The sequence below is a fragment of the Urocampus carinirostris genome, chromosome 13 (assembly GCF_059441175.1).
Source record: "Urocampus carinirostris isolate Australia breed hairy pipefish chromosome 13, RoL_Ucar_1.0, whole genome shotgun sequence".
Lineage (NCBI taxonomy): Eukaryota > Metazoa > Chordata > Actinopteri > Syngnathiformes > Syngnathidae > Urocampus > Urocampus carinirostris.
Genome location: NC_142361.1, coordinates 40,988,642 through 41,016,401, shown reverse-complemented (window position 1 = coordinate 41,016,401; position 27,760 = coordinate 40,988,642). Strand labels below are relative to the sequence as shown.

At 42.7% G+C, this 27,760-nt stretch overlaps 1 protein-coding gene across 1 annotated transcript in view; it reads right to left on the bottom strand.

The window, feature by feature from the left end:
• Positions 1–27,760, bottom strand: part of LOC148354564 (uncharacterized) — a 76,215-nt gene that overhangs the window by 5,172 nt on the left and 43,283 nt on the right. The window contains exons 4-17 of the mRNA XM_088350883.1: positions 21,176–21,698; positions 18,971–19,612; positions 13,654–13,751; positions 11,314–11,428; positions 11,198–11,247; positions 8,531–8,621; positions 6,700–6,834; positions 6,533–6,632; positions 6,302–6,357; positions 3,673–3,798; positions 3,485–3,576; positions 2,347–2,484; positions 2,082–2,278; positions 843–966 (exon numbers count right to left, since the gene is read on the bottom strand). Of these exons, the coding sequence (XP_088207009.1) occupies positions 843–966; positions 2,082–2,278; positions 2,347–2,484; positions 3,485–3,576; positions 3,673–3,798; positions 6,302–6,357; positions 6,533–6,632; positions 6,700–6,834; positions 8,531–8,621; positions 11,198–11,247; positions 11,314–11,428; positions 13,654–13,751; positions 18,971–19,612; positions 21,176–21,698 (2,487 nt within the window). The remainder of the gene's footprint in view (positions 1–842; positions 967–2,081; positions 2,279–2,346; positions 2,485–3,484; positions 3,577–3,672; positions 3,799–6,301; positions 6,358–6,532; positions 6,633–6,699; positions 6,835–8,530; positions 8,622–11,197; positions 11,248–11,313; positions 11,429–13,653; positions 13,752–18,970; positions 19,613–21,175; positions 21,699–27,760) is intronic.

The window sequence follows — 27,760 nt, the reverse complement described above, 5'->3', positions numbered from 1 at the left end:
CTCCTTTTAGAGAAGCGGCTTTTTTGGCTCAACTCATTCAAGAGAGCCGGCTCTCAATCGGCTCACTTGCTTTGATGCATTATATTACGAATGATGATGTTGTATAAAGAAGTTAAGAAAAAAAGGAAGTATAAAAGGAGAAAATGAAAAAAAGACAGGTCTGTGGTTATCCCTTGAATCGGTCTATTACCAACAATACTTTGATGCAGAAAATGAATTCATAATTTGATGATTAAAACTGAATGAATATATAGATTTGTATTATATATTTGTCACCGATTTACAATTCCAACCTAGATAACACTAACTTTTGGGGAGCCCTAGATCTCTGTTGGGACCCATTGATTTTTGAGCATGCGAGTCCCCGGGACCCGTCACTTTTCACAGCTCAAATGAACACTGCTTGGGTAATAGACATCAATCCTTTTTGGGTCCATTTTCAAATCCTACCTCCATAACCCCAGGTTTAAAATCTGTGTTTTTCGCAATTTTGGTAGCCCTATTCACAGACCTTGATATTTTTTTTGTATGGTTGACCATGTTTTAATAGTTCCCATAATCCATTCATTCTGGATTTTTAACTTCTTCCACATGACTACTTATATGAACAGTAAGGATTCCACAGGCACATTTGGACAAGACCGCTGCTCCATGTCCACCCATATAGTATCTTTGTCCGTAGTAATCCACAGAATAAGAGCTTACATTTGAGCGAATATCGAATATGTCTAGGCCCCATTTATAGCCATGAAAACATCGGGAATCACTCGTAGCGATCGACGTGTTCCCAAGCTAAGTCGACACGACGCCAGACCGGTCCTCTGGCGTTTTAGCTGACGTACCTCGGTTTGTGGAAGGGCGTTTTGGAGATGCGCCACCTGTCTGTTGAGGTGCACCATGGCGATTTCCTCTTTGAAGACCTGACAGTTCAGCTTCATTTTCTCCAGGAGACGAACGTCCGACGGCCTGCATCCCGATACAAACATTTTGCGTTCAACAAATGCTACCTCCAGGGGAAGACGCTCCTCTCGCACTAGCGCACAGAATTCATCCAAAATGGCGGCTTTTCCGGGGCCAATACCGATACCGATGAGTAGTATTTAAAAAAGCGGATATTTGAAGCCGATTTTCAGTCGCCGTCAATGCTTACAAATGGGCGTAACACATTTTTAATAAATCAAAAAGAAACAAAGAATATTTGTTCAAAAAATTTCAAATCAAACTTTTGAAACCTTTAACAGTAAATACATTCGACGAATATTTCACTTTTAAAGATAAATAAATAAAATGGTCAATCCAACCAACACGACTTTATTGAACTTAAAACAAAAGGTGCACACGCATTTCAACGGAGCTCGCCAATTGACAACTAGATTGATGATATCAAGTTATGCTAACAGCTAATCATTCAGCCTTACACTTAACGTGCTTTTTCTGCTCTCTCTCAGTCACAAACACACACGCAGCTCATGTTATGAAAAGAGCTAATATATCAGCCTCCAACTTAAGGTGCTTTCCGAAATCAACTACACTTTTTAAGCTATCTCTTAATTGAAGACACACTTTTATACCACGGACAATTCAAAATCCCAATATGATCAATATTATTGATTCACTGTCATGTCGGGACAGTTAGCAGAGCTGCCTTTATTTATTCCGTTCAAAGGTAATTCTTCCTGCGGCTCCGGCCCCGGTCGCTTGTCCAATCGGAAGGCGTGAGGTGGGTAGCGTCGGAAGAAAAGAGAGGAGCAGGAGAGCGAGGCTCGACTGCATCTGAGGCTGAATAACCCGGTTTGAAATATATTTAATGATAATAATGCCGGTTACGATATCCGTCAAATTTCCAAATGTCGGTGCGGATAATCGGTCGACCTTTAGTATTCATATAGCTAAAACTATTCATCTACTATTGCACGTGCATCCATTTTGTACATGTTTATATAGTGTCACTGTATCCACATTTTGTTTCGTATCCGTGTCTACCAGAAAGGTGATAAAGTATATCAGAATCTAAAACTCTACGATGGTCTTCATAGATCGAGAAAATGCGTACGTAAATATTCAACTTGACAGACACCGACCTGTTCCTGTGAGCAGCAGAATTCTGGACTTGATCTCGAAGACCCTCCAGATTTTGCTTCTTGTCGCTTAGCCTCTTTCGGAGCGAGTCCAGTTTTTGCTCCAACTGGGCCGAGTCCAGATGTTCCAAATCGGGTTCTGCGTCAGAGTTCTTCAGCTCGGAGCAAAACGCCACCAAGCCCAGGTGGAGCTCCTGCACCTGGAGGCCAAGAAGTCAGTTTGTTGCAGGGAATATTTCAAGGACTGGATTTAGAGGGAGGTCCTAACCTGCAGGATGACATTTTGGAGCGAGTCCACCTGCTGGTTCAGTTCTTTGATTCTCTCCTCCTTTTGTATTCCAGGAGAGCTGCCGGCTTCCGGGCTAGCTTCCGGGCTAGCCTCCGAGCTAGCTTCCCTGGCGCCGATCTCAAATATCAAAGATACTTAAAATGAATTATCGTAACTTTAATAATAGGGTAGACCCTGGGAAATGGCATGAATAGCTTATGACTTTTTCTTCCTCCAAATTAACATTTGGGTCAAGAGACGAGTGAAAACCGCAGATCTGTTGAGGTTTTTACTACAATACAACTAATAAAATGAAGAAAGCAGAATATTTCGGGTTTGTGAGTATAGAACAAGGCTATGTGGTTTTGCAAGGGCGCTGACAAAATGGCTGACAATCCCTGGTATACTCGTAGGGCGGACTATGACAAAAATAAAACTTAAGTCAGTGGAATATCACCAAAACCACAGCTTCACACCAGTCCTTTGGCTAGTACTGATAAAACCCGAGGACTTTAAACTCAAAAACACCACGTGAAACAAAGTAGAGACTGTATAAATGAATCTATCGAGGAGTCTGGTGACGGTAAGGAATAATCATTTGTTTATAAATAGAGTAGACCCCCCTGGGATGCGGCAGGAATCGGAACTGAGGTGGAGAAATTGCTGTTGATGGGGAACCTTTTTCTGATTTCAAATCTATATCCAGGGTGCGAAAGACAGAAATCAGAAAACAGAAAGTACTTCCACAACGTTTAAGTTCTTCTGTATCTTTATACAAGTTGCTGTTCAGCCTATTTCCATTTCCTGCACTTATAGTTTTGGGTCGAAGTCAAAGATAAGTTAGTTGTGTTGAAATTCGAATGTATATACTGTAAGATGCTTCGAAAATGTTACTAGAATGCATCACAAATATTCTTCCCGTTTTTTCAATTATTTCAAAAAATTTCACGCCAATTTTTAAGCTTGAACAGCGAACGAATATCGGTTCCAAATATCGGCCTCCTTTTAAGACCAACAATCGGTATCGGACCGAAAAAAGCCATATTGGTCGATCCCTAGTATAACACTAGCTCTTGTCTCAATTTCATGCGCGCCATATAAGGCGTAAAAGACGAGATTTTGATGAATGTCTTCTTACCTTTTTCAACAAATGAAGTTCCAACTTTCCATCGGTCGGGCTTGCCAGGAGACTCCCGATCTGCAGATCTTGTGGGAGCTCGGCTGAGGAGTCTGAAATTAAAAATATATATATAAATATATATGATATATATTTATGTACACATGAAAAGGATGGCGAGGATAGGAAATACGCCGTTTTTGGGGTACCTCTCTCTTTTCTCAGCGAAAAAAAACGTTGTTCATCTGGCACGGCGAGCATCTTTAGACACGAGTCCAGGATCTTGCCCGTGGTGGTTTCTTTTGGCGTTCGAAGGTGAACGATTCGCTCCGAAGCTGCCATGTAGAAAAAAAACACTTTTCCGTTTTCATTCATTTCTCACGCACATATAACTTAAAAATTGACTACGTTTGGTTGTGCGTCACACACAAGGTTTTACGGTGGTAAAGTAAAAAAATTGCTGCACTGATTGATGAGTAGAAAAACAGAGCTAACCACAATCGCAAAGCATCGGATGCGACGGTAATTGAACCTGGGCCGCGGTAGGGAGCGTGCTGGATCTTAACCGCTAGAACTTTTAAATCTTTGGAGAAAATGTAGAATATAAACACCGCACCTTCTTGTCATTTTCGAGTATCCAAATCCTACGCGAGATTTGAACCCCGAACCCCACTTTGAGCTGGACATTTTAACGATGCATTTATCATTTCAAAAAGTGTTAATTCACACATCAACAACGCACGAATAAAGACTTTAATAGAGACTTGAATAAAGAAGACGCTGATAACACATTATTCACATGTTAATCATACATTTATAAGATGCAACAGACATTAATGACATGCTAATCGCACGCTAATAAATATGTTAACACATTCATAACATGTTAATAAAAAAGTGGATAAAGAAGTAAATCAGGACATTCATAAAGATGCGTCTATTTATTGGCATATTGTGTGATTGACAGAGGCAGAGACATTTTTGGTTACCTGATCAAAACTAGCAAACAAAAACACAACAGAACCATCAAAGGGAAAATTGACTTGTGTGAAAAAATCTTCCCAAAAAGTTTTATCGTTGAATTGCTAACTGCACACCAGTGTCACACTCGTCAACAACCATGAAATGGTATCCATCCATCTATTCATAGCTAGGTCGATTTAAATCTATCTAACTAGATCCATCTATCTGGGTCCATCTATCGAGATCTATCTGGATCCTTTTACTGAGATCAATCTATCGAGGTCAAGCTGGATCCATCTATGGAGATCTATCGGGATCCATCTATCCAGACCTATCTGGATTCATCTATCGAGATCCATGTGTTGAGATCAATCTGGATTCATCCATGGAGATCTATCGGGATCCATCGATGGAGAGCTATCGGGATCCATCTATCCAGATCTATCAAGATCCATGTGTTGAGATCGATCTGGATCCATCATGGAAATCTATCGGGATTCATGTAGGGAGAGCTATCGGGATCCATCTATGGAGAACTATCGGGATCCATCCATACAGACCAATCGGGATTAATCCATCCAGATCTATCGAAATCCATGTGTTGAGATAAATCTGGATCCGGCCGTGGTAATCTAGCGGGATCCATCAACGGAGAGTTATCGGGATCCATCGATGGAGAGCTATCGGGATCCATGTGTTGAGATCAATCTGGATCCATCCATGGAGATCTATCGGGATCATCGATGGAGCGCTATCGGGATCCATCCATCCAGATCTATTCAGATCCATGTGTTGAGATCAATCTGGATCCATCATGGAAGTCTATCGGGATCCATGTATGGAGAGCTATCGGGATCCATCTATCCAGATCTATCGAGATCCATGTGTGGATATCAATCTGGATCCATCCATGGAGATCTATCGGGATCCATCGATGGAGGGCTATCGGGATCCATCTATCCAGATCTATCGAGATCCATGTGTTGAGATCAATCTGGATCCGTCCATGGAGATGTATCGGGATCCATCGATCCAGATCTATCGAGATCCATCGATCCAGATCTATCGAGATCCATATGTTGAGATCCATCTGGATCCATCCATCCATGGAGATCTATCGGGATCCATCGATGGAGAGCTATCGGGATCCATCTATCCAGATTTATCAAGATCCATGTTTTGAGATCAATCTGGATCCATCATGGAAATCTATCAGGATCCATGTATGGAGAGCTATCGGGATTCATCTATCCAAATCTGTCGGGATCCATCTATCCAGATCTATCGAGATCCATGTGTTAAGATCAATCTGGATCCATCCATGGAGATCTATCGGGATCCATCTATGGAGAGCTGTTGGGATCCATCTATGGAGAGCGATCAAGATCTACCTATCTAGATCTATCCATCAATATTTATCAAGATCTACTAAGAACTACTGATATCCATCAATATCTATCAACAACATATTAGATCTAATGATTTAGATAATAGTCTTTATCTACTCATGTATGTGTCCATGAAGTTAATTTATTGACATGTACACAATAGAGGTGTCTCATATTTTATAGACTCGATCCAAACTAGAAAAACAAAAGCAAAAATAAATAGATACAAAAGCTCTTGGTGAAGGCACCAATGAGATCCCTTCAATCATAGATGAGTTCTTTCACGTATCGGCGATTGAGCGTGTCGGGCATGTCGTTTCCAATCCCTCCACGTCACCGATGACTTAATTGCGCAATGATCGTCTCGTCATCTCTGTGTACGAACACGCGAGCGAGTATTCCTTTTCTTTGTCCGCAGGTATGACTCACGGCAGATACACGAAACAAGCCCGGATCCTATGCAAACGGGACACTACTTTCTCCTTACCATTTATGGTCACCTCCAACAACTCCGAGTTCCTCGGCCCCGGACCCTTCTTCTGTCTGGGGACGGAAAACGTGTTCGGATGAGAAAGACATAAAACCACTTTGACAAATGTTGGTCGGTTAGATCCCTTAACCGCTCGGGTTTTAGGGGCACCACTTCCCAGAGTGTCTCTTTATATATTTCAAAAGAAATAAAAGCTCAGGTGTTCGGGTGAACACGTTGGGAGCACACCTGAAGGACGCGGGCTTGGCGCTCAGACAGCTCACTTGCGGCGAAGACGAAGATCTGATCATGGACGTCCGTCTTCCCGCAACACGGTGGCCCGAAGGTCCTGCCGCAGTGTCCGTATTCAGCAGAATTCCAAAGTAAGAGTATGGCCGCCAAGCGGTGCAATTTACCAAAAGAGGAGGGCGGGTGCACTTCGTTATAAATGGCGGAGAGGAGAGTCTCCTTGTCCTGGACGCTGTCCAGGTGAAGGACGTCCAGGACGTGGACGCGGATGGACGCCAGGTCCGCTCCGCATAAATTGGACTCTGAAAATTCAGGTTTGGAAGTTAACTGAACAAAAGAGATCCTCTGTAGTATTTTAGAATCCAACTCTTCAATATTGAACCTTGATTTCAATATTAAAATATTAAAATGACAAATCTATCCGATGAACTCGATGAATCGCCCGGTGATAAGATTCTTCAATAAAACAAAAAGCATGAAGTCATCGAGCCACTTTTCATAGACAATGCCTCTGAAAATGATACATTTATCGCATGAATTTGATGAATTGCCCGACTCTAAATCAACTCAATAAAAGAGCCAACTTTTAATATCTCCTAAAATAATGAACTCATCCAATTAAGTCAATGAATTGCCCAACTCGGAGTTAAACCCTTGAAAAAGATGACATTCAGGATTTCACTCCAAATCGTAACCTCCAAATGACTATTTTGACGATGACACCTCAAATGATGAAATAATCGATTTGACTTGATTATTTGTCCAATTCTGAATGAAAAATGTTTCGTGGTATTTCAAATGAAACTCTTACTATTTTTCTACTCTATATTTCACAGTTTTAGCCAATGTTCAAGTCATGGACTTTAATAATGACAACCAATTTATGGAATTAACTTAGTAATGGTCCAACTTTGACTTATCTCCATTATCTCCAAAAATAGATAAATATAGATAGATAGATAGAGAGATAGATAGCTAGATAGATAGATAGTTTATTCATCCCCGTAGGGAAATTCCCACTTCCAGAGTATCCTTGTGATGACAAAAAAAAAATATCATAAAATAAAACAAATAGAAGACAAAAATACCCAATATAACGTGTCGAAATGGAGTATTTAAATAGTGCTACGGAAAATACACACTGTCATAAAAATAGGGTCATATGCAAATGTGGCGGTGGGGTTTCATGTGGGCTTTAACTCCCTCGGGTGGAGTTAAAGAGCCTCATGGCATGAGGAAGTCTGTCCAGATGTTATGTAGCATTCAAAACAAAACGTACAATTTACCTATTATAGCAACATTTTCAAGTGGACAACACAAATGGAATGAACTCCATGAATTGCACGAGTCCAACTTAACTCAATCAAAACCATCTTGTTTAGGATTAAAAATGAGACTTGCTTTATTTTACTTTTGAACAAATTCTCAAATCCACATCTCTTCGAATACTGAATTCATTGCCCGGTAGTTGGCCAGCTCCATGTGAACTCCATGAGACAGAAACAGTTGAAGGCTATCATCCATCCATTATCTGCACCACTTATAATCAGTAGGGTGGCGGGGGTGCTGGAGCCCATCCCGGCTATCTTATATTCTTATGATCGAATGAACTCAATGACTTGCCCGGCTCTAAGTAACTCCATAAAATAGATGCCACTAAATGGAAAGTTGTATTTTATTTGAACTGGTATTTCATGATTTTGCCAACTTTCAAGCTGATGAACCTTTTGAATGACCTGTTAAACAAATTCACTTAATTAATTGCACAACTCTAACGATCCCCCCAAAACTGCCATTAGGGTATCTTAAATCAAACTCTGTTTTCAAACCTGATATTTCATGATTTTGTTCATTTTCAAGTCGGCAACAAACGACAAATGAATTAAAGGAACCCAATAAATGGCCTAGCTCTAAGTGAACTCCCTCCAAAATTGCCATAAAGTATCGAATGATATCGAACGAATGAACTAGACAACAAGTCTTTCTTTTGCGTCTTACCTCGGACGGCAGGAAGACATTTTTGCAGTCCCACGGCAGCCAACCAAGAGCACGTCTCGTCCGTGTTTCGTTCCCGAAGAGGTTTGGACGCCTGCCGGCAAAGGAACAGAACCTGATATGGTGCTGGAATCGTGTCCGACGCCACGTACCGGTACGAAAGGATTACATATATGCTAAAATTTCGACGTTAAAAGCAGTAGGTGTTAGCCCATAACACTGGAAGACGAAATATAGGGGTTTTACACCTTTTCTATGGCCAAATTCAAGCACCTTTAAGGCCAATGATTCCATTTCCCAGTATCTTCAAAGGAAGAAATCCAGCACCCATCAAAAGAAACTTTTTTTTTTTTTGTCACGACTAAAATTACGTTGCTTTCTTGCTGCTAGCACATACTTTGTGCTATTTTTACTGTTTCCTATGTATGATCTGGGTGTCAATGGGCTGCTATAAACGGACACTTGTAGACAAAGACAGAAAGGCGTCTATAGTGCATTGTCACGGTTGCCATGGCGCCCAATTGGCCCCCCCGTGTGGCGCCAGCTGCGGCCCGTTGACAGATTGGCTTCCCTTCTATTTAAGCTCAGAGCTCTCAATCTCCCTTTGTCAGTCCTTCAACAAACCTCTGCCCTGCAAGACGTGGGTTTTGACTCAGTCCTGTTTCCTGTTGGTATTTCCTGTCCGGTATTATTCCCGTTTATTTTGTCCTGTTTAATATCGGTTTTCAGTTTGGTTCCCGTCTAGTTTGTCCTGTTTAATTTCGATATCCTGTTTTGATATCAATCCTGTCTGTCCCATCCTGTCCGCTATCGACCCCATCTGACAGATATCTGCTCGGGCAATTGCTATCGATCTCGTCGGCCTCTGGCTTCCTGTCATTCCACGCTAGACGGCTGCCGAACGTTTCCCGTAAAATAAAAGCTTGTGTGAGAAATGTCACGCATCCGGGTCCTTATCCTGTTCCGGTTCTTGACAGTGCATAGTGTTCAACACAGACAACAGAGACAGAACGTACCGAATGTATAAAAACAGAAAAATCAGCCAAATTTGGACTCATTTGAATAATATCGATTGCTCCCGAGCAGAGTGCATTTAATCCTTCCGCAAATAGTTTGCTTTTCATCGACTTCATTTATATGTTTGACCTGTTTTCAGAGGATCCGTCTAAACTCTTAAATAGTTCATTGTTTTGCACTTCATCATTTATTTCGAGTTCATATTTGTCATTAGGGTTAGGTTATTTTAGGGTTATTTTAATTTACATTTCATGGGTTTTTCAGGGATGACAACGACCTAGCCTACAGAGAGGAGGTGGAGCAGTTGGTGGGCTGGTGCAGGGACAACAGCCTGGTCCTGAATGTTGACAAAACTAAAGAGATCATTGTCGACTTTAGGAAAAACCAGCCCAACCATGCCCCACTTTGCATCAACAACAAGGCTGTGGAGGTTGTCAGCAGTATCAAGTTCCTAGGGGTGCACATTACAAACAAACTCACCTGGTCCGTGAACACTGCATCACTGGTTAAGAGGGCACAGCAGCGCCTGTACTTCCTGCGGAGGATGAGGAGAGCCCACCTGCCCCCACCCTCCCTCATCACATTCTACAGGGGCACCATAGAGAGTATCCTGACCAGCTGTATCTCTGTGTGGTGTGGAGGCTGCAGCGCTACCGACTGGGGTAGTGTGAGGAGGGTAACGAGGACAGCAGAGAAAATAATCGGGACTACACTTCCCTCCATTCAGGACATTGGCCAGAAGCGCTGCCTATCCCATGCTAAGAACATTACCGGGGACCCCTCTCACCCCCATCATGGACTGTTCACTCTGCTAGCCTCTGGGAAGAGGTTCTGCAGTGTGCGGTGCAGGACCACCAGGCTCCGCAATAGTCTAGTCCCCCTGGCCATTAGACTGTTAAATGGTCAATCTAACATATAGTTGACTTAAATCTAAACGGCTGCTAATCTGACTTTTTGCACTACTGGCAGTTTTTTATAGCTTGCCACTCATTGCACATTGCTCTCTGCACTATGGTAATTACAGCGTTATTGTTACAGTGTTAATGTTACTGTGTACCTGACTTGTTAACCTGACTGCCCATTTTGCACATCTGGTTAGCTACTCTTCTTGCACTATCGGCACTATGGTAAAATACTATACGTAGCCAATTACAATACAACTTTATTTATATCTGTACATTCAAGGAAACTGTGGGGGTCAGATGCATCGACATTTCGTTCTGTATACACGTGTACTAGAATGACAATAAAGTAGATCTGAATCTGAATCTGAATCTGAAGACGTATACAATTACTAATTACTCAATTATTTGGTGCATAATGTCTTGTGACTATTGATAATATATCATGAAAACTACTTTTTAGTGAACCATACCAAAAGAACTGTCTTCTCGGTTGTGCCCAGAAGGGGGCGACGACGTTTCACATGACAACGGCACCCGAGCAAGCGCGTCAAGCGTTTCAAGGATTTCGAGCACCCGTACGAACCTTGAGCCGAAACGATGAATTCTTCTGAATGAAGTCAAATTTAAAAAAAAACAGAAACTATGCTGCTGCCCGTCTTTAGGCTAGCAAGCTAAAAGCTCAATTCGTGAAAGCAAGAAGAGCATCAAGGCCTTCCATCTATTTGAAGAAGACATTTTGTTTCAGTACCTTGTCCATGAAGTCGGCGTTCCGGTCCTGAGATTTAAGACCGCACGATGCTGTAGGAGCACAGGAACACGGCAGTTAAAATCGATATCGGATTCACGTCCCGAAAAGAGACCCACCGACGGTTTTGCGACGTTGCCGTGGCGACGCGGTCCCGGCTGCTTGCCGGTCCGGATTCTGGTCTGACGTCCCGGGGAGGGGGTCCCCTAAACTGCAGGAACGAGTAAACGGCCTCTGCACAGTCAACACAAGGCCGCAATTCATTCTTCCGAGACCGGACAACATTTCCGGCTTCGTTTAGACTTTTTCCGAGCGATAGAGTGACATGGATTCAAAAGCTCTTTTCTCATCTCCGTTTTCGTATAGACTGTTTAATAACCTGGGTCAAAGCCGAAGCAAGAGAAGACTTGCGCTGGTCAGAAGACAGAGGAAAAGAAAATCTGAAAAAAAACCTTCAGTCATCGTAAATTGAAGTTTTGCGGGATCTCAGTGGACACTCCTCACCAAAGATGTGCTCAAATGCATGAAAGCCAAAAGATTGGACCGAGGCAATCATCAAAATCGTTAGGCCATTTTACTTGTCAAATTGTCAAAATATCTCGTTATTTTCTTAGCTTGAGCTAATTATTAGCATGTAGCCTAAAGGCCATCGAGAGATGATTCTCCTACAAAAAACAAATACCCGAATAATTGAATGTATCTGATAAATGACTTGGATTGTGTGCTTGTTATTGTTGTATTTATTCACAAAGCTAACAGTTAGCTGAAGCTAAGAAAATAAGATATTATGCTGCTAAAATAAGTCATAAACATGAATCATAAACATTTGATTTTTATTACCTGAAGTGTGCGCTGCAAACGCAGCAATTTCTTAGGAGCGCCTCGGTCCAATCTTTTCGCTTCGATGCGTTTAACCACAAGTGTTCTTTTTCTTTCATCTGGAGTGTCTCCGGTTTTTCTCCGGTTCCGGCGCACAAACACACACCTAGCAGCAACGACACCTTTCTTTTCCTCTGTCTCCTGACCAGCACAAGTATGCTTTTGCCTCCGTCTTAGACTAATAAAGCGTAACGTCTTTGCCTTCCCTTCTGATGACGCGGTGCTCGTTGACATATCGTCTTGCCTTCGCTCTGGCCTCCCGGCTAAGCCCCGCCCACTGGTTCCTCACAATGTTTACAAACAAATTAAAGGGTCTCAAACTTGCGGCTGGCAGGATGATTGAGAAAGTTAAAGGGACAGTGTGTATTATTTTCCAGTCTTCCTTTTGTTGCCTATTTTCTTCTTCATTCTCATCTCATCTCATCAGCCGTACCGCTTATCCTCATTAGGGTCGCGGGGTTCTTCATTCTTATTATTCTTATTTATACTTGTATTGCTCTTTTTGTCTTTGTGGGTAAAAAAAATGTGAAAAAAAAAGCTACATTTTGTTCCTTTTCAGTCTCCATAGTTTGTAGTCTTCCTTGGTCCAAACATGACGGCGACATCTAGTGGACAGATATCAAACACTGTCCCTTTAAGAACAGTGTTGATTTTGTGGAAAAGCCCATTTGGCCCGACCTCATCCGGACCCTAGCTTCCAAGGGCCCCGGACTCAATTGAGCATGAAGTCCCCGGGCTATACATTTTTTTTTTGACATTTGTTGAAAATGTTTTTAACATTTTTTTTGTCACGCCACCTGCAAATTTGTAATTCCTTGCTGACATTTATACATTAGTCAACTTTTTAGAGCTTTATTGCTTTTCCTCAGCATGTAAATCAGGGGTCTCCAACGCTGTGCCCGCGGGCACTGCCTGAGGACAACCCAGGTGACTCCAGACCTATTTTGAAAATAGCTCACTGTGTTTTTCCGGTAGAATTTTTCTTGTGGTCAGGGTTCATACATATATTCCTGGCCTAATGCAAACACTTTTAAACTCTTTCAAAGACAATTTTCCAATTTCCCCTAACAGCGACGCTGATTCACATGATAACGCCATAAAGACTTAATGCCAGCAGCCGTTAGTCACGCGGGAATAAAGAAGCCATCAGAGCAGGCGCCTCTGCATCATTTTTAAACAGACTCGATATATTTTTCTTCATTCGATGCGTGGTCTATCGAGTCAGACTGTCGGTAAACGATTTCAAGCATTTACAAACAGCTCATCTCAAATCTAAGCTTTTTTTTTTTTACTTTTCAGACCTTGAGTACATATTAATGAAATCATTTTCAAGGATTTCCAGCCCCTGTACAAACCCTACTGAGTCTATTTTACGCTACTCGGGGTAACCTGGTAATAACATAGAAGCAACATAGGAATAACACATGAAAAGGAATTGACATGAAAGTGGGTCCCTCAGTTTGAGAAAGGTTGGAGACCCCCTTGATGTCAATGGATAAAATAGAACGAGGACAACCGGAAATGTCTTTTCTCTACTTATTTGCATTTCTTTCATACGATCTCTTCCGTGTCGGACGTACCCTGTGCCCAGTTAAAGCATCCATGTTGGGCGCCGCCATCGGAGGAAGCCGATTGGACGCGCTCGGCATGCCGGAGAAACTCTCATCGCTTAAATCGTCTGCAAGGAAAGACAACAATCGGATTATTCGTGGATTTGCGATTCCCGCAGAAATCGAACGAGGAAGATTCGTGACATGGGAAACGTCACGGCATTTTCCGGATTAGGGACGGATCGGAATCCAATGCCTATCAAAATGACGGGAGCCTAAACCCTACTCGTTTTTTCTACTGACTTTTTGAAATCATCAAGCTTTTGTGCAATTTAAGGGCGATGGTATGATTTTTTTAAAGGCACAATCATAAAGTCAATGTTTTTTGTCCAAGTCAGGCGCTCGTTGTCGGAAAATGCGGCGGCGGCGGCGATGACGGACACGGTGAGCAAGACGTCAGACAATAAGACGGAGCGGATGACATTCCGATTCCTTCCCTGGGAAACCCACATTCCTGCATTTTTTCCATTATCGCACGATCGTTCCGTTTTCGTCCGCTATTATAACGAGCGAGGGTCATAAATCCCACTCAAACATGATTATAGAGAAGCATCTCAACTATGGGACAGTCATGAAATACATTTCCTTTTTAGGAAAGTAGGTCTTTGGGACGGACCGCCATCTCCTCAATAGTCCGTCGTTGGGATTGAGAAAAAACGGAAAGGTTTCTCATCGTGTTTTCATTCCCTTTCCACATTTAAAAAATATATACTCTCTAGAAGCGGTCGATTCTGGAAAATAACTGAACAAAAAGAGATTATAGATTTCTTTTTTCAAACTCGGTCCAAAAGATGGACCAGGTTCTCTATCATAGTCCGTTAATAGAATCGAAAAGAACCGTAAACATTTTCGATTTCTCAGGTTGTGTTTTCAATCATTTCTTTATATTTGTAGAAAAATGGTTTCCTCGAGTCATACAATTTTTAAAAAAGTGACCGGAAAGAGAAAGAAAATAAATAATTTGGTATATTTTATGTTCAAGAGATGGATTACGATGTATACAACAGTCCGTCGGTGTCACGGTTGCCATGGCGCCCAATTGGCCCCGCCCGTGTAGCGCCAGCTGCGGCTCCTTGACGGATTGGCTTTCCGTCTATTGAAGCTCAGTGCTCTCGTTGTCAGTCCGTCAACGAACTTCTGCCCCGCAAGACGTGGGTTTCGACTCAGTCGTGTTCCTGTTGGTATTTCCTGTCCGGTATTGTTCCCGTTTAGTTTGTCCTGTTTAATTTCGGTTTCCAATTTTGTTTCCGTCTATTTTTGTCCTGTTTATTATTTCTCCAGTTTTCGTTCCCGTCTAGTTTATCCTGTTTATTTTCGATATCCTGTCTCATTATTGTTCCTGTCTGTCCTGTCCGTTATCAACCCCATCTGTCGGATATCACCTCGGGCGATTTGTATCAATCTCGTCTGCCTATCGTTTCACGCCAGGCCGCTGGCTAACGTGCATGTCTCCCCATTTCCTGTAAAATAAAGGCTTGTGTGAGAAACGTCACACGATCGGGTCCTGATCCTGTTCTTGACAGTCAGTGGAATTGAGGAGTTCCTATTTTGTCTGCGATGACAACCGGGGGTCATAAATTCAACACAAACCTGATTATAGTAAAACATCTAAAGTAGGATGGTCATTAAATATATTTTCTTTTTAGGAAAAGACATCTTTTTGGCTTTTTTCATCGGTTGGTTGGATCCTTAAGCGCCCGGGTGGTAGAGGCACCATTTCCTGTGGTGTGTCTTGGGCAAGTACAGCCTGACGGCCCCCCATTCCTCTCCAGGCCAACACATGTCTCCACTCGGTCCCTAACCAAGGACCTTTCGCGTGGTACTGCACGACAGAAACGCGTTTTTCTAAAAGGACTGAGAAAAAAAATAGTCAACACAAGTCCTAAACTTTGGAAAGCAATCTAGAAACAAGGCTGCTTTTTAAAAGCCCGAATAACCGCATTCGATAAATCGGGAGAACGGTAGCTCTTTTCCAACGGTCGACGTGGCAAATAAATCATGCCGAGGATTCAAAGACACGTCTTTGATTCCGAGGTTTGCGGGAGTTAGCTTTGACGTGCAGATGCGCTTAGCATCAGATAAGAGCGCTAACGCCTTTATGTGTGTCCGCTAAGGAATTCTGTCTGAAGAACTTGAAGTTCGCTAGCACTCTCTTTATCACCTGAGAGGCCGTTTACAGGGTCAAGGAGTCGAGTCCACCGACGAGAAACTCTGGGGAAGTCCCTTTCCTTCGGGGTTTTCTGACCCTCTATCTACCGAGGACTAAATCTTTTGGGTGGAAAAAGGTCATCAAATCGTGCAAGACCTTGTCAGAGATCAACCAAAAGAAGAAGACACAACATGCCTTATCAAACTAGGAAATTCGGAGGAAGTCCCTTTCATCGGGTGTTTTATGACCTCTTTTGACCGAGGACTATACCATTCTGGTGGTAAAATGTCCTAAAACCAGGCCCTATCTTGTCTGAGTTCAACAAAAACAAAATGACACAACACCCCTTCACTCTTCAAAAGAGAAAATTCAGAGGAAGCCCCACTCGTTTGGTGTTTTATGACCTCTTTTGACCGAGGACTATATCCTTCTTGTAGAAGACCGTCCTAAAACCGGGCCCTATCTTGTCAGAGTTCAACAAAAACAAAATGACACAACACGCCTTCACTCTTCAAGACAGGAAATTCGGAGGAAGCCCCACTCCTTTGGTGTTTTAGGACCTCTTTGGACCTAAGACTGAAGAATTCTGGGAGAAGAAAGTTCCGAAGTTGTCCAACCAAAACGACAAGACCTTTTACACATACCTTTTAACCTCAAAGTAGAAAATTCAGTGGAAGTCACATTCATTTTTTGATTTAAGACCTCTTTTCAACACGGACTGCAGAATTTTAGTGAAAGATGGGAGTAAAGTCATACATCATCCTCATGTAAGACTTTATAATATTACACTCAAATTGGCCTCCGTTCCAAAATTTGTGTTATGGTTAAACAGATCAAGAAAATAACTCAGAATGTTCTATTGTAGCAGTGGTTCTCAATTCAGGGTTTGTAACCCTTTTATGGCCACATTCAAGCACTTTACAAGGCCTTTCAAGGCCAATTTTGGATTTTTCCCAGTAGCTTCAAAGATCCAGCGCTGTTAGAAAAACATTTGATTTTGGTTGACTTTAAGGACTAAAATAAAGTTGCTAACTTGCTGCTAGCACATACTTTGAGCTATTTTGAGCTATTCCTATCTAAGATCGGGCTACTATATACTGACAGGAATTCTGCCAAAAATAATAGAGGAAATGAATCAGCCAAATTTGACTCATTTTGGGGATATCAATTGTTCTGAAGCCGAGCGCATTCAATCTTTGTCTTATTTATTTTAATTTCTATTTCTTTTGCGTCTTTTTCAGAGGATCTGTTTTTCAATTGGTTAAAATAGAATTGTAAATAGTTCATATTTTGCATTTTATAATTTACTTATAGCACTGAATTTTTCTATTGTTTGCATTTCATGGGATTTTTGTTGTTCAACTTTAAAAATGTATATTTTTCAAAAATTCAATAACAAAAAAATTGCGATGATTAAAATCTTAAGAAATTACACGCTGTATATTTTTTATTAACATTCGTGCTCGCTGCTTCTGGTTATATTTTTACGATAAAAATGGTTGACACGTGTCAATACGAACAGTCCTGTAGAATGGATGACAGTTGATGTGAAAGTTAAAGGGACACTGTGTATTAGTTGCCCACTAGATGTCGCCGAAAACAAGCGCTTAAAGCATAACGGAAGAGGACACAATACGGAGAAACGCACCCTAATACTTTTGAAAAGAGGAGAAAGAAGAGAAAAAAGGATAAAATAAATAAAAAAGAAAAGAAACTAAGAGAAAAAAAGGAAAAAAAGACAAAGACTAAAACTCAAGAATAATAAAAAATGCAATAAAAAAAGATAAAATTGCTTATTTTCCGCGTATATCTCTTCTTTCTTTCCTTTTCACTTTCTTTTTCTCCTTTTACCTTTTATCGTTTTTACCATTCGTTTTTATTTTCTGCCTCTTTTCCTTTCTTCCTTTTTCTAATTCCTTTTAAAAAATATCAATATTTTCCCCTTCTTATTGTCTTGAAGGCTGGCTAAAATTGAAAGAAAAAGGCCGCTTCGTTTGCTGTAGTTTGTCGTTTTCGAGGACCAACCGTGACAACGACCTCTAGTGGACAAATATAAAAGACTGTACCTTTTGAGAACAGAGAACCCTAGCTCACCCGGACCCTAGCTTCCAAGGCCCCGACGCCATTGAATTTGAGCCCCCCGCTGTAAAAAGAACATGTGGAAAAGTCGTTTTTGATGGAAATAAAAGGCAAAAACCGATTTATGCGATGGCGATTATAGTCTGATTCCAGAGAAAAGAAAGTTGAGAGAGGGAAAGAGGAAAGCCCGCTGAGTCACAGGAACTGAAAACCTGAGCCCGAGAGAGAAAAAAAATGGGATGGCGGGTAAGGGGAACTCCTGCGACTCCCCGAGGAGACGGCGAGGCACCGGAGCTTGACGAGCACCGGGGACGCCGCTCCTTCTACAGCGCCCCCTTTCGCTCACGCTTCGAAACAACAATCTAGAATCGAGATGATGAGGATACGGGACACCCCCGGGATACAGCCACCTCGCCTTAAGACCTTTTTCCTCGAAGGTGGGGGAAATTATACAAAAACAAATTCATTCAATGTACACAAAAATCAGGATCTCATAATACAACAATCATCAGGAGATCAAGGGATAAGGCCAGCCAACCTTGTGGCATTTTTGCTTTAAGGTGGCTTTTTTGAGCCCCTCTATACAATCAATTCTACCTCATCAACAACAAAGTACTCTCTACCAAATAAGACCGACGAACCGGCTGTGCTGGTGAAAAACATCAAAGCGTACAGCGAGTGTAGTTTGCTGTGTTTAACGGAAACCTGGCTCACGTCTAGCATCCCGGACGCTAATGTGGAGCTACTCGGCTTCAGCGTTGTTAGACAGAGACAGGAAAGCCTGAGGGAAGCGGAGAGGAGGCGGACTCGCTATCTACGTGAACATGAGGTAGTGTAACCCTGGGAACAAAGATTTCCATCAGGCGCAGGGACGTCGAACTTTTGGACTAGCGTGTGACGTCATCCAATCCGCTGTTGCTAGACGACAACACAGCACCCCGAGGCCATCCTATTAATCTGTTCATAAACAACACAAGTATCTATCTATTTACATGAAGCAAACTGTTTTTTCACCTTTGTGATTTTCGCCTTTAATCAAGTCAACCGCCGTGAACTCACGTTTTTGTGGGAGACAACGGATAGGATCCACCTGATAAGACACCGTCTCGGATTCGTGTCCGTTCCCGTCCTCTTTCTCGGTTTCCTTCTCATCCGGTCGGTCTCCCTCCGTCCGTCCCGCTTCCCTTTCCTCGTCGCTGTCCTCCGAGTTGGTCTGGAAGAAGCGATCGTCCTCCATCACGTCGGAGGGCGTGGGCGGGATCAAGTTGATCCGAAAGCGTGCCGAGAGACTTCCGGACGCGGGCGTGCCGCCGCTGCCGCTCCCCGAAAGAGACACGTCCTCTCCTGCGTCGTCCTGGTCCCGCTCCGTCTCGTCCCGTCTTGTCCCGGGCCATTCCGGGTTCTTTCCAGGCACAGCGAGTTCTTCGTCCCGCGAACGGAAAGCGGCGTTGTCCCTCCCCGAGACGAGGACGGTCTCCGGACGGCCCGTTTCCGGAGCATCTCCGTCCGTCTTCTCCCGTAGCGGCGACCCGTCCTCTTCTTGCGAGCAGGAACAACAGAGAAAACGGAAACGCCCGTTCCTTCGTATTTCGGAATTCCCGACCATGACGGAGAGAACCGGGTGGCTTTCGGGTTTCCTGGAAGCGAGCGGAGCGAATGGCGTCGGGCGAGCCGGCGGACGCTCGTTTGCGAACCGGGTCCCTAAGGGAAGACGGAAACGTTCGGAGAGACAATGACCAGGTGAGCACTCCAAAGACGAATAATCCCCTCTCCTTTCATATGTTAAGCGTCATCTTCAAGTGGCCGGCGTCCTTTTCCGGAAGCGGTCGTATCGAGAATAGAAAGGGGGAGCCGTAGAGAGAGAGAGAGATTGATCGAAATGGAGAGGGAAATGGAGAAAGATTGAGAAAGAGATGGACAGATTCAGAAAGACACAGGAGAAAGAGAGGTAGGGTAAAGGGGGATCAATTAAGAGTGAGGGAGATGGAGAAGGAAATTGAGAGAGAACGATCGAGAGACATTGAGAAATAGAGATTTCGATGGACGGATGAAAAGGGCCGAGAAAGAGGTTGAAATGGATAGAGAATGGGAGGGAGAGCATTTGAGAGTGTGAAAGACATAAAGAGAGAGACTATTAGAGAAAGATTAAGATATTTAGAAAGAGAAAGAGAGAGAAAGAGGAAGTATTAAGCGAGAAAGAGATAGAAATTGACAGAGAAAGATTTGAGCGAGACATTTATCAAGATAGAGAAAACGATTGAGAGAATGAAAGATCCAAGCGATGATTTAATGGAGAGAAGCAAAGACATTGAAAGCGCGAGAAAGAGAGGGATTGAGAGAGAGAGAGAGAGAGAGAGAAATGGAGAGCGAGAGGTACATGAAGGTTGAAAAACAGATTAGGAAATGAAAACAGAAAGGCAGAAATTAAGAGAGAACTTGCGAGAAAGATTGAGAAGAAGATGAAGAAAGGGTGAAACAGAGATAAAGAGGTGGAGATTGAGAGAGAGAGAAAGAAAGAGAATAAGAGATAAGAAAACAGACTTGACTTAAAAAAAACCTTGGCTCATCTGTAACCTCTGCAAAAGGATTTGGACATCACAAATACAAACCAAGACTCCCGTTTGTACTAAGTGAAAAATTTGCATTTATCAACATGTCCGTCAATGATTTTGCATTTCATTTGCTACCTTTTCCCGTCTTTTTTCCGCCATTTTGCCGAGGCTCGAGCGTATCTGATCCGAGACCATCCGGCAAAGCGTCATTGCTTTGCGTATGCCCTTTTGGGCCAGTCAGTCAAAAATGGATATATCTCTCCATTTTTTTGTGTTCCCTCAAACGTTTCACGTTTTCCGGCTTTGCTTTCGGTCCGCACTCTCGTTTCGGTGCTTCCGGTTAAACCAAAGTAAGGTTTTTCTTCCTCTCATAAAATCTCTGAGCTCATTGGGAAACAAAGACAGTTCTGGCAACCCAAAATATCCCGATGGATCGCTATCTGCCAATCTGGTACGCCTCCTACCACCAAAGGGCCCCAACAGGGGTTTCAAATGGGCAGAGGTGTATCTAAACCCCACACACTTCATATAAGGATATTTTCAACATCACTTGTCGTCGGGTCATTTTCGTTTCATTCCATCACCGTGCTCGTTTCCTTTGTTTCCGGTTTCTTTGCTGCTTGCATTTTCCGTTTCCGGTTGGGGTCTTTGTTGTTTGTCACTTTCTACCTGCTTTCGTTATTAAAAACTATTCTTTTTTGAGCCCCCCTACCCCCAGTTCGGTTTTCCCTTCGTGGGTTCACCGGGCCCCCCAAAACCATAAGGAATCCGTATTTTCTAAACTCAGTCACCAGGAGCAGCACCGAGCAAGAGACAAAGATCGAAGAACGCGTGAGAGACGCCGGCAAACAAAGTAGAACGTAGCCGGGGGGGCGTTTTCCGAGACGGCCGCTCCAAAGTTTTTCGTCCCCGGCGATATCGACCGTGCGGATTTGTCGTACGTGTTCGGACCGGACCTCGGCGGGATTTCTTTGATTCTCCGGTCGGATTCCGTCTCGCCGGGACATCCCGGAGTCTTCTTCGAGTGGTCTGGACGGAACCCAGACAACCGTGAAGCCAACGTCAACACCCCGAGTGGAAAACACCCAGAAGATCTCACGCACTTTCCTGTCGCAAGACAGACAAACTCTGGAAAGTCCGGAAACTTCTACTTTAGACGTGACCTTCCTTTGGACCACATTACTATCGTGATCCAAGCCAGGGGTGTCAAACTCATTTGAGCGGAGGGCCACACGCTAGAAAAGAAATGTCACGGGGGCCACCCTAGTCCGTTTAAGAGAAAGAGAGAGGAAGACCAAGAAAAAGAGAGAACGATAAAGAGAACAAGGGAAACGTAGTAAGGAGTGAGAGAGAGAGAGAGAAGGAAAGAGAAAGAAAATGGGAGCTAAATAGAGAGAGCACAGTATTGAAAAAAGAGGGGAGACAGTCCAAGAGATAAATAAAAACAGTGAGTGTAAAAAAGAAAGGGAAAGCGAGAGAGTGAAAGAGAAGGTAAGAAAGAAAGAGAAAGAGAAAGAAAAAAGAAGATAGAAGGACTGAAATAATAAAAGAGAGAAACAGAGAAAAAGCGAGAGAGAGAAAGAAAAGGGGAGAGGAATAGAGAATAATATATAAAATCCAACACATGACCGCCAAATATGACGTCGCCGGAGAGAAAAAGAGACAAGAAACCTTCCTGGTCAGAATCGATTTTCCCCAAAAGTGTGTATCTCTAAACCAGATGGTATCACGTTTCTGTTTCAAATATCGGTACTGTCCAAAGAGGTGTTTCTTTCTTTCTCTGTCTTTGTTCTGCTTAAATAAATGCAGTTAGGTGGGGGAAGGGCCCCCCAGAGTTAGGAGCGCGGCCAAGGAGACGGACGCAAGTTCCTCCTCTTCTGGCCCCTCCCCCTCTCCAACTGGCAGTTGTAAAAAAGTCAAAATGCCTGCTGTATCTTTTTTAGCGTCAGCAACTTGTAATTAGCTCTCCAACAATATGTAAGAGGTCGATTTAGACCCCACACTCCACGAAAAGGATTTTATTGTGAATAAGTAGAAAAATATATAAATATTGCTTTTTATAATTATAGCAAATATTGAAAAAAAAAAAAAGGTTTGGTTATCTCTAAAAGCAGAATTTTATCGGCGGGTAAAAATGATATCCTACTTAGACAGTGTCCAATCTTTCCAACATACCAAACATTTGGGCAAGTCGGTCTTTCTGATTTTGGCCGATTCCCCGGCGGCTGACATTCGATAGCTTGAGAACGGCAATTGAAGGAGAGGGCGGTGACCTTGAAAGAGAGGGCAGCGACCTTGGGAACTTTCCCCCTTTAGGACCGGACCCCCTCATCCATTATCCTTGGCAGCCAGGAGACCGACGCTGATGAGGGAAACCACGGCAGACGTTTCTTCTTCTTCTTCTTCTTCTTGCTCAACCAAATAAGCTCAGGAGGTAGAGCGCTCGTCTTGGAATCATTAGGTCGAAGGTTCGATTCCTGGCTCCTCTGTTTTATATGTGGAAGTGTCCTTGGGCAAGACACTGAATCCCTAATGCCCCCAATAAGCACGTCGGCGCCTTGCATGGCTGCATGGCCGCTATTGGTGTGTGAGTGTGTGTGTGAATGGGTGAGCGTGAAGCACATTGTAAAGCGCTTTGGGAGCTCTTCATTGAGTTAGTTGTAAAGCGCTATGGAAATATAGACCATTTACATTTACATCCTAAACAGTTTGAAAGACATTTTTATTTGTGAGTGACGCTTAACTATTTGTTTACCGACAGAAACCACGGAATGGTTTCGGGGGCTCTCGCGTCTGTTCTCGCGGTCAAAGCTCAAGAAAATTCACTTGTTTTAGAGAAAAGGTCTCAAACTTGTGGCCGGTGATGATAGTTTGAGGCCCTCCCTTAAATATGAAAGTTGGACCTGAGTTGGTACAGATGCTAGCTTTGCGCTAACGCGTAAGGCGGGCTTAGCTCGTCACGGAAATGATTTGCTTGCCATTTTACAGGGCGTCCCGGTAAAACCAATATATATTGGTTCGCAAAAGGAGACGTCTGTCAACAGTGTGTTTTAAAGGCGCTATTTGAAAGTTCCTATCATTGCCTGGCTTCTCCTGTCAAAAGTGTAAAATGGAGCGGGAGAGAGACAAAGACAGAAACAGAAACAGAGACAGAGATCAATAGAGGGACAAAGTGATACATCGATAGGTTGCGGCCTTGTTGCTTGGCGAGGGTAACAATGCGAGTGCCTTTTTTTATCATCTCAATCAAGCTATTCTACCTGTTCAGTCGATCGGCGCCATCCCAGTTGTGTTGGAGAGGGACCACATCTCATTTGATGGTGATTTTGTTGTTTACTTTTCCCTTTCTGCCCATAATAATGGCTTCTAAGAAAGTGAGTGAAAAGGGGAAGTAAAAGTGCAAAACAAAGGGAAAAAAAAAAAACAAAAAGAGTGTAGGAGTGTCTGCCATTGACACGCTGATGGAAAGTACGGTAAAATGGTATCTTTTTAGCTTTTTACCGATATATAAAAACATCGCCATTATCTAGATCGTTATGTAAGTATTGTTGTTTAGGTTCACGTTTTATTCCTATTTGAAGTCCAAATGACTTTTAGCTTGTGGCTATTTTAAAGCAGTTCAAGAAGTGGCTTACCTGCAATGTAGGCTTATTTGCCAGTATGTAGAAGCCCTTTTGCTTCCTTTAAAAAAAATAATAAAAAAAAGAGAATATATTCTTTGATCTCTGCACTAAAGTGCACAATGCTTTTATTCAACCAAATTGAGAAGTGGACATCGAGGTGCCACGGTGGGTCCTCAGGTCAGTGGAGCACCGCCAGTTTTGAGGTTCCCACTTTTGGTCTTAGGTCCCGTTTATTGTTTGGAAGCGGGCGAGGGGCGGTCGGCACGGTGCCTCACGTGTCATCCGAGTTTAGCAGCTCCGATATCAAGGACAAAGACCCGCTTTGAAGAGAAGAAACCCATGGATGGCGGTGGCGATGACGTCTGAAAAGGCAGATTAGCGCCAAGACAAAAGGCGCGTCCTGCCATTGGAGCGCCGGCGCGCTTGACCTATTTGAGAGCCTTTTCCACCTACTCTATTGTTTGGCCGGACCGCCGGCGTCTCCTTTGATGACTTCCAGTGAGTATTTGCCCACCCGCCCCATCTGATTTCCCCCTATGTTCCTGTTCGGAGCCTTCGCTCGAAAAACGCCGGTCTACTTGTGATCCCAAGAGCCAAGAAGAAATCCCGAGGTTCTCCATTGGGGTCCCGTTACTGTGGAACGCTCTGCCCCTCTGAGATTCCGTCCGCAACCTCAGAAGAAGTGTTTTAATCAAAGCTTCTATTCCATAGCTTAAGAATAACCTCAATTTCCTGTTGAGGATGAAAAACAAATTCCATGCCTTTCAAGACTTTTCAAGGATCCCCAGGAAACCCTGCTTATTATCGTTGTTACTGTTATTATTCCAACTGCTATTATGGGAATAGTGTCAGATTTGAAAGCGGTCCATGGTACAGAAAAGGTTAAGTTAGGGATTTTATTTCTGAACAACACAGTGGCGGGTTTATTTGGACAACAGGAAGGTTTTTAGATTGTGTTATGTCTTGTGTACATTTAATTGCATTTGTGCAAGTCAAGTCACATTTATTTGTGACGCCCTTAATCACAAGACGTCTCAGAGGGCTGTACAGGCTACAGAACTTTATGACAGGATCCCCTGATCTGCAACCTACATGAGGGTAAGGAAAAACTCAAAAACCTCAACATGAGGAAAATGAAGAAACCTTGAGAAGGGACGGCACATGTGGTCATCCCCCTTTCTTTATAATACTCTCTTATTATTTTTTTTTACTATTTCTGTTGTATTTTTTTAGTATTTCTAATGTAGAATGTTATGTACATCTGTAGTATTTCTGTAGTAAAGTATTACTGTAGTTTTATTTTTTTCGTATTTTTGTAGTATTTCTGTAGTAAAGTATTACTGTAGTTTTATTTTTTTCGTATTTTTGTAGTATTTCTGTTGTCATACTTCTGTAGTAATATTTCTGTCATAATATTTTTCTGGTAGTGTTTTGTATGATAGTATTACGAAGTGGTATTTTTGAAGTATTTCTGTAGTCTTTGAATTTGCATATTGCGGTGGGTGGGGGATAATGGTCCTTTAAACTCAAGGGTAGTAGGGACACCATTTCCTGTGGTGTGTCTTGGGCAAGTACAGCCTGGCAGCGCCCATCCCTCTCCAGGTCTGGGGACCTTTCGGGTGCTACGCGAATGTGCTAACCGCTAACTTTTAAATTCTATGCGTATACGTGCACTATAGGAGCTTTGGTTTTCACAACACTGTGTCACGGAAATAAAGACTTCCTATTCTATTCTCATCTAATCCATTCTCTAAAAAGGAGTGCGTCAGGTGACGAGACCCATCGTACGAATCGGGGCGGCACTTATTTCCAAAAAGTATCGGAGCGCGGCTCCCAACCGTCGGTCCAGTCGGAGAGAAAAGTGATTTCAGCTTCAATTAGCGTCTTTGACGGAGGAAAGAGAGAGCAGATGGTGGCGGTGGTCAAAAAGCTTTTTGTCTTTTCTTCGGGACAAATTTAGCGTGACCTTAAGAGTCTCATTGAAGTTTTAGCACGGCACGCCAGCTGAAAATTTACAAACCGGATCCTTTCCGTATAAATAGAATTTACAGCGCTATTGATGAAATATTTACGACTCTACATTATAAACGAGGTTTAAAAAATGCTTAGCTCTAAATAGAGGATTTCTACTATAAAACCGACAGCATTGGTTTACAACCAACCAATTTTTGTCATATATATATATTTTATACTATATAAAATAAATGTTTTTTTTTTCATTTGTGGGAACTGTATGAAAAAAAAATACTAAAAAAGGAATCTATGACGTATACACTGAGATGGTTTATGACAAATTTATGACCACCCCTCTATATACAGCAACAATCAGACAACTAAAACTAAGCATTCATTTCAACATGCAATACTCACAACAAGATCAATATTTGCGAGCGTTTTCGGTGAAATACCCCCAAAATCGATAACACTCACAAACCAAGAACACCCCTCTGTAAACGGTAAAAAGAAATTGCAAACCTACCAGCCAATTATATTTGACAACATCAATATTTCCTAATGTTTTTGTTAAATGTGTCAAATACTTTCAAACATACATGTGTGAAAGATTTATGACTCTACACCTAATAGAAATATATCCGATGTTGAAATTATACTAAACTTTGAATCTATGACATACTATTTACTATAAAACCTACAGAGTGATCTATGGCAGATTTATGACTTCTATATACAAAGAACAAATTATAAACAATTTTATAAATATGCTTATACAAAGTTTCAACACGTCATTTTGTATTTTTTCGATTTTTGTAAAATGAATCAAAACGAATACTAAGAAATGTTTCCATAAGCTTCATTGGCGGACTAGATTGGGATTGAATAGGTGGCCTCAACATGCCTGGATGAAACGCAACCGCAGTGTTTAATCCCGCAACACAAACTGAAGTCAATAATATCACATTTAGCTTCAGGAAGGAAAATAGCTTTGATCGGTAAACCGTCTGATCCGGACTGTTCTCTAGCTAGCGAACTCAAGCTAAAGGTCAAAAAACACAAACGCGTCCGTGTCGTTAGCGTTAGCGCAATCGGGATAACGTCATTGGGGCCGGCCTTATCCCGGGCTTGGGAACGTGAGCGCATACAGGAAGTCTTCATTGTCCCGGCGCGAGACAGCGCACGCTAGCCGCGTCGTCATCTTTGCGCTCGCCGGCCGCGGAACAAAGAAGCAAACAAACACGGCCGGCTTCCTCGCGCTTCAACTGTCAGTCCGATTAGGCGGCGTCCCCGCGGAAATCCCGCCGGGCGTTTTCCCGGACACCCCCCGCGCCCTTTTCTTTATTGCTATCGCTTTCAAATCCGCAGGCTCGACGTTTTGCTTTCCTGCCGTTGAGCTCGCCTCGGCTAGCCGCTAGCAAAACATCCTCCCCGATAACATCTCCGATCCCTCCGATCGGAAGAGTCCGGCCCGGGAAATCGGCACCCGTTTCTTTTCCCCGACCGATACTAAAATGAAGCGAACCATTTTCAGTGTTCTTGCTTTCTGAGTCATATAACATTCAGTAGGTGTATTATTGATCAGGTTTCGTACACGTTTGTCCTAGCCAATAATCCATCACTCTTGCGAGGCCAATTTTCCCAGTGTCATTTAAAGAAGAAATCTACTGCAAAAAAAAAAAAAACAGGTGCCTAAACCTTAGTTCCAAACACTAATTTTT